At 43.2% G+C, this 6,147-nt stretch overlaps 1 protein-coding gene across 9 annotated transcripts in view; it reads left to right on the forward strand.

Annotated features, from left to right (window-relative positions):
• The first annotated feature begins 876 nt into the window (after positions 1 to 876).
• The window catches only part of CDKL3 (cyclin dependent kinase like 3), a 184,890-nt gene continuing 179,619 nt past the window's right edge, over positions 877 to 6,147 (forward strand). For 2 of the 9 annotated variants that reach the window (XM_075601166.1, XM_075601169.1), the window contains exons 1-3: positions 1,669 to 1,940; positions 4,901 to 5,086; positions 5,732 to 5,926. In XM_075601166.1, the coding sequence (XP_075457281.1) occupies positions 4,922 to 5,086; positions 5,732 to 5,926 (360 nt within the window). In that variant the 5' untranslated portion in view covers positions 1,669 to 1,940; positions 4,901 to 4,921. Of the gene's footprint in view, positions 949 to 1,664; positions 1,941 to 1,960; positions 2,079 to 4,900; positions 5,087 to 5,731; positions 5,927 to 6,147 lie in introns of those variants that run through there. The other 7 variants (XM_075601163.1, XM_075601168.1, XM_075601162.1 and 4 more) reach the window with 7 other exon arrangements.

Consider the following 6,147-nt stretch of genomic DNA (forward strand, 5'->3'; position numbering starts at 1 on the left):
GAGGGCGTTGCATAGACCCTTGAGGGGAATGAAATGGGCCTGCTTGGAAAACCGGTCGACCACCACCAGAATAGTATTCCTGCCTTTGGATACAGGTAATTTCACGATGAAGTCCATGGAAAGATGAGTCCATGGGCGATCCGGAATCGGGAGGGGTTGCAGTAACCCTGATGGCCTGTTACGGGGCGTCATATATATACACACACAACTGTCGACTGCTAATAAAATAAGGTCTCTCTCTCTCTCTACATTAATAATAATTATGTTATTATTCTGGGCAATACATTCATCTTTGCATATACAATTCTCCCTGAACACTATATTGGGAAGGGCGCCCATATAGCCAAATCATTTGATTTTGTTAATTATAGGGGAGGGGGGGGGGGGGGTCTTCCTTCCAATTCATTTTAAATTGTGTGTGTATTTTAGCTTCCGTCTCAGTGTCCATATGGAGCTCTAGTGCCTCTGATTTGGCGCTGTTCATTTTAAAGTTGGATAGTTCACCGAATGTCTCAATTTCCATGAAGAGCTCGCTTAGGGAGGCCTCAGGATTTAGTGATAGAAGTATATTGTCAGAAAACAGTGATATTTTGTACTCTTTATTATTCAGTTTAATCATGTTATCCTAAGCCTCAATAACAAGAGCAAATAGAAGCGGTGAAATGGGGCATCCCAGTCATGTTCCATTTTTGATTGGGAATGGTTTGGACAGAAAGTCTGATACCCTCACTATTGCTGTGGGGTAGCTATAAAGGTATTATATGCCTACTAGGAAGTTAGGATCCAGTCCTGTTTTTGAAGTGAAACTTCTTTAGCAGCGTTAGTGTATTGATTGGAGACGGAAGTTAGTGGTGACGGAAGTGACATCACTCCTGGCAGAAGATGCCGTGAGTCTTGCCAGCTTCCGCCAGGAGGTCAGCGCTGGACAGGGAAACACACATACACCAGGTGTGTGGGGGAGGGCGAGAGTGTGTCTGTGTGGGATAGGGGGAGAGTGTGTGTGTATATGGGTGAGGGGGGAGTGTGTGTGGGACAGGGGGAGTGTGTGTGTCTGTATGGGGGAGGGGGAGTGTGTGTGAGGGGCGTATGTGAGTTAGTGAGAGGGGGAGTGTGTGTGAATATGTATAGAACAGAGAGGGGAGAGTGAGCGTAAGGGAGAAAGTGTGGGGGAGAGGGCGCTTAAGGGGGCGAGAGATGGGGTGTTGCAAGGGGAGCGAGGGTTGGAGTTCACAAAATGTCACAATCGAATTATGGGGTTCCCTAACCAAAAAAAGGTTGAAAAGCACTGCACTAGCATTACAGCGACATATGCCCGAGCTGGGTTGTGGGATTTTCAGTTACAAGAATTGGCTAATTCTGGTCATTTAACCCCTTCGGTGCCTGCAACATCTTGCTCTTACTGTATTGTATCTAAATATGTGCCCTTCTGGCACTGAAAGGGTTAGAAGAGAGAATCCTCCTGAGGAGGAGGATTGATTATTTAACATTTCTTTTATTTTGGTGTTGTTAATCAGACACAGCCCCTGGGTGCAGAGTTCTCTTCCTGGGTGACCTGCAAGCCCTGCCCACATTGTCCTAGCATTGTGTTTGTTGTTCCAAGTAACAGGCGTGTGAGTAGCTACGGGGGTTTCTAGAAAGAGCTGTAACTTGGCAACGGCACTGACGTCACGCTCTTGGCGACCCTCCCACCGCGCTCTGTTACCCGGTGATGACAGACACACGCAGGCGTTATGGCGCGCGCTTGCCAGAAAACATCGACGGTTGCCACGGTGACCAGGAAGTGGGCGGCCTGTGCGTGTTGTTAGGCCACGGCCCGGGAGTTTTATAAACGCTAGAGGGCGGTGGCAGAGACTCAGACAAGCAAACGGGTGCTGTAATATTCTGCCTGTGTCTTTAGAGCGCCAGGTACCCGTAATAAATCCAGCCTAAATATAGCTGAGGCAAGTGCACAGACTGTTTGAATTAGTCACAGCAGGAACACACATGCATTTATCCACCAGAAAAAATCCACCTAAAAAGTGCATTTGAATTATTTCGCAGTTCAAGGAAATGTACTGCTGGCAGCGGAAGGGACCGTGGTACAGTAGATTTTTTTTGTCATTGACTCTCCTTTGAAGTCAATGTGGAAAGTGCTAAAATGAGCGAGAGGTGGCATGTCTGCTGATCCATCACTCGTCCATCACTCAGCCTACAGAGATCACAAGCACTTAAACAGCCGTGTGCATCACATTGCCCTCCTGGCCCCTCCAGCACTGGGCAGGTTGATAATGAGATACAATAATTACACAAATCTGCAAACTGTATGAGAGGCCGAGACATTGTGTAGCAATGGACATAGCAAGAAATAACTATATCACAAACTGTACACCGTAACAGACAGGACTAAGGGGCCTATGCAGAGAGCAGCGCTATTTCAAAACTCGCCATTTTTTGGAGAAAATCGCGCAGAAAACAGCAGAAAATGGCGAGTTACGAAAAACGCGCCAATTTTTTTTTTCTATTTCTAAAACTCGCCTCGCGGCTGGCGAGAACCTCCATCTCGCCAGTTTTAAAAATATCCTTATGCAGAGAGGCGCGAACGGCATCTAGCGGCTGTTCGCGCCAATAAAATGGTGATTGTCTCCTTTTTGCCTCGCCAGGAAAAGTTGGCAAGAAGCTGCCGCTCGCGGCCATAGCAAGGAAAAAAAAAGGCGCAAATTTTTTTTAACACATTTCTGCAGCGCGCATCTCGCCAATTTAAACTCACCACACGCATTCATGTTAAACATAGCAGAATTCGCACATTTCTGCATATGGAGAATAAAACTCTCCAAAAAAGCTACTTTTTATTAAACTCGCCAATTTTAAAATTCGCTGCTCTCTGCATAGGCCCCATAGTCTCTTACTAGCATTTTATCTTCATACCCGCTGACTGATTCCAACCTGGGCAACATCGTGAAAATGATATAGTCCTCGTTTTGTATTGCCGTTCAGTGATTTCACTAACATACTGTTATTTCCTTGCTTTATTTGCCCCTCCACTCCTCTCTTTCTCAACCTAAGTTAAAGTAACAAAATATGTAGCACTGCATGATTTGTAAAAAGAAATACATTTACGTTTGAAACATGGGTCTCCAGAGCTGAACTGTGTTAATTGCAGCTCAAGGGACCCCCTGCTTCCAGAGATACTTAATTCCGTAGGGGGTGCTGGTATCTCTGCAGTCAGCGAGCTTGTGTGCCTATCAAAATGGTGGCTTACACAGGCCAATAACGAGCTTTGACGTCATCCCTTGCGGCTTCCTATTGGTCCACGTGACCTGGACATTTAAACTCCACAAAGATACCGGCACCCCCTATGGAGGTAAGTATCTCCGGAAGCATGGGTTCTGATATTAACACAGTTCAGCTCCGTAGACCCCCTGCTTCAATCCTGTAATAAGAAAATTGTGCAGTGCTATATGCTATGCTGATTTAAACACCTATTTTGGGGTCTGCATAGGGTAACGCCTAGACTAGCATAACGTCACGTTATTGACAGATAATGCAGCGTTTGGCTTCGCTTATAGTGTCGGCGATAGCGACGCGACGTCGCTGCAAAACAAATGTATTGCCGCCGTCGCGTGTGCTTATAGTAAGCACGGCGCGATGGATTGGTCGCGATCACTGGAAGTCATCTCTAGTTGATTTTTCAGCGACAGTCGCCTGACCGTCGCGTCGCCTGCACTATAAGCTTAGCCTTATACTACAATAACGTGAGGCAAAGCTTATGCTGATGAGATATAGAGCGGTCATAGCTTTGGCATGTATTTCGCTCTAAGGATATAAATATAAACATAACTATATATTGACCAGGTAAAAACTGTCTAATATACTGAAATATTTGTTCCTAAATAAAAATACATGAAAACATGGTGTTCACAATTGGTTGCAGTCTAACAGTGGATATGATTTGCAAACTCAGCTACACAAAGGGCCACATGTGTTTCCTCGCACATACTTCAAAGGGCTGCAAGATTACTAGCTAATATGATGTTTGAATTAAAACACCTATAAAACATTAAATGTGGACATTGAGATTACTCCGTGACTCACTTGGTAAAAAGGGAAGATGCTTAAAGCAATGAAAAATAGTTATACATAGTTCCATTAAACAGCATATACTGGTTTGTAGATGTGCCAGCTATAGTACTGCACAATCAAGCCTGGTTAAAAACTCCAAATCAGGATAACACTTCACAGAGATTACATGGGAAACACTGATAAACCAGTTTACCGTTAACAATAGATCACACCATCAATTATTTCAGATTTCCAATCTTTGAAAAAATACTTAAAATTTCACTGGAATGAAGAGAAAGGGAATTCAACATTATTGCACACTAAAATAACATGTTAATCCCCAAAGTTTTTGTTCATTATTTGCTGTCTTCAGAATTTTACAAGGCTATGTTTTTTAATTTGTCATATACTCAAACAAAGATGTAAAGGCCAAAGTTTGAAATGAGCCATTGCGGTTTATATGTGAACAGTGGAAAGTGAAAACATGTAGATAACTTGAGTTAATGAATATAAATACTGTTGAAAACTAACATAGCAAATGTGACTTGCTAATGTCACTGTTGGGCTCTATGATATCACTCAGCCTGGGGTATATTAGGCAGTGCATGGCATAGGACAGTCACATATCCACTGTCTGAGAGCAGGTGTAAGTGTGTCTCACCCTACAACTGACTTCTTATAATAGATGGCTATATGCATACAAATCAAAATATGTATGAAGGTACATGGTGAAGAATTTCATGTTTGTGTGTAAAGTCATTAATTGATGCCATATAGATTTATTTTCCATGCTAAATCTGCCAGTGTATACATTGTCATGGGGCTCATGATTCCAATACTTTTTGTTTGTTCGTCCCTAAAGAATCATCAATTGGAATGAAGAATGGAGATGTACGAGACTCTCGGGATCCTGGGAGAGGGCAGTTATGGAACAGTAACAAAATGCAAACACAGGGAGACCGGTCGTATAGTGGCCATAAAGAAATTCTTTGAACATCCTGAAAAATCAATAACCAAAATCGCCATGAGAGAAATAAAGTTTCTGAAGGTGGGTTTTCTTAATATCATATGATATGGAATAGCATTTTTTAGGCCTGTTTTTTAGTCCTGGAGTAACATCCCACACATCCTACTTTACTGGTCAGTATCAAGAACTTTTGGCTATCATACATTAGTGAATTTGTCTATAATGTTGGTGACACTGTGTGCTCATTTGCATGTAATTTCCCTGAATCCCTCCCAGCAGTGTTAGCACAGTATGCTAGGAGAGGGGTGTGCAAACTTTTCCCTGTGCGCACCCCTGCCTGCTCTCCTCGACGCCTCGCCCCCCCCCCTGCTCAACCCGGCATCAAATGACGCGCGGGGTCATGTGACGTCACGTCGCCATGGTACCCCGCGACCCCCAGTTTGCGCACCGCTGTGCTAGGAGATAATGGTGAAAAGCTGTGTTGCAGACCTGTCTGAGACATGCGACTGTGCTCACGTGATATTTTCATTTGCTGTGATATTCTAATTTGCATGTCCCTTGCCAGAATCTATACATGTTTAAGCATTTTGTGGCAGGCTAGAACAGGCTATGATTTTTACTATTGTTTGTAGGCAAGTGTGATTTTACCAACATTAGGCTAATTATGTCAAATATACTGTAGAATGCGTGTGGCTTAATGAATGCTTTTGATCCTTTGGAATTCAGCAATTCTGTCATGAGAATCTGGTTAATCTCATTGAAGTTATAAGACATAAGAAACGACTGCACTTGGTGTTTGAGTTTATGGACCACACAGTTTTACACGAGCTAGAGAAGCACCCTAATGGACTCGACAACAAAAGGCTCCGAAAATACCTTTTTCAGATCCTCAGAGCACTTGAATACCTCCACAGAAACAATGTAAGTATGTCACATGAATATAAAGTACCACCTATAATAGTGCACAACACACCTGTGCTTGTTTAATTCACATTGCTATTGTAACACCATTCAATCTGAGATTATTGTCAAGTTCTGGTCTAAATCTTAAATCCACAGTAGAAAATTGTGGACTATTCAGAACCAAAATGCACTGTAATTACAATTTGAAAAAAGGGACTGCAATGTGATGATGACAGACA

This window comes from Ascaphus truei, chromosome 5 (assembly GCF_040206685.1).
Source record: "Ascaphus truei isolate aAscTru1 chromosome 5, aAscTru1.hap1, whole genome shotgun sequence".
Taxonomy (NCBI): Eukaryota; Metazoa; Chordata; class Amphibia; order Anura; family Ascaphidae; genus Ascaphus; species Ascaphus truei.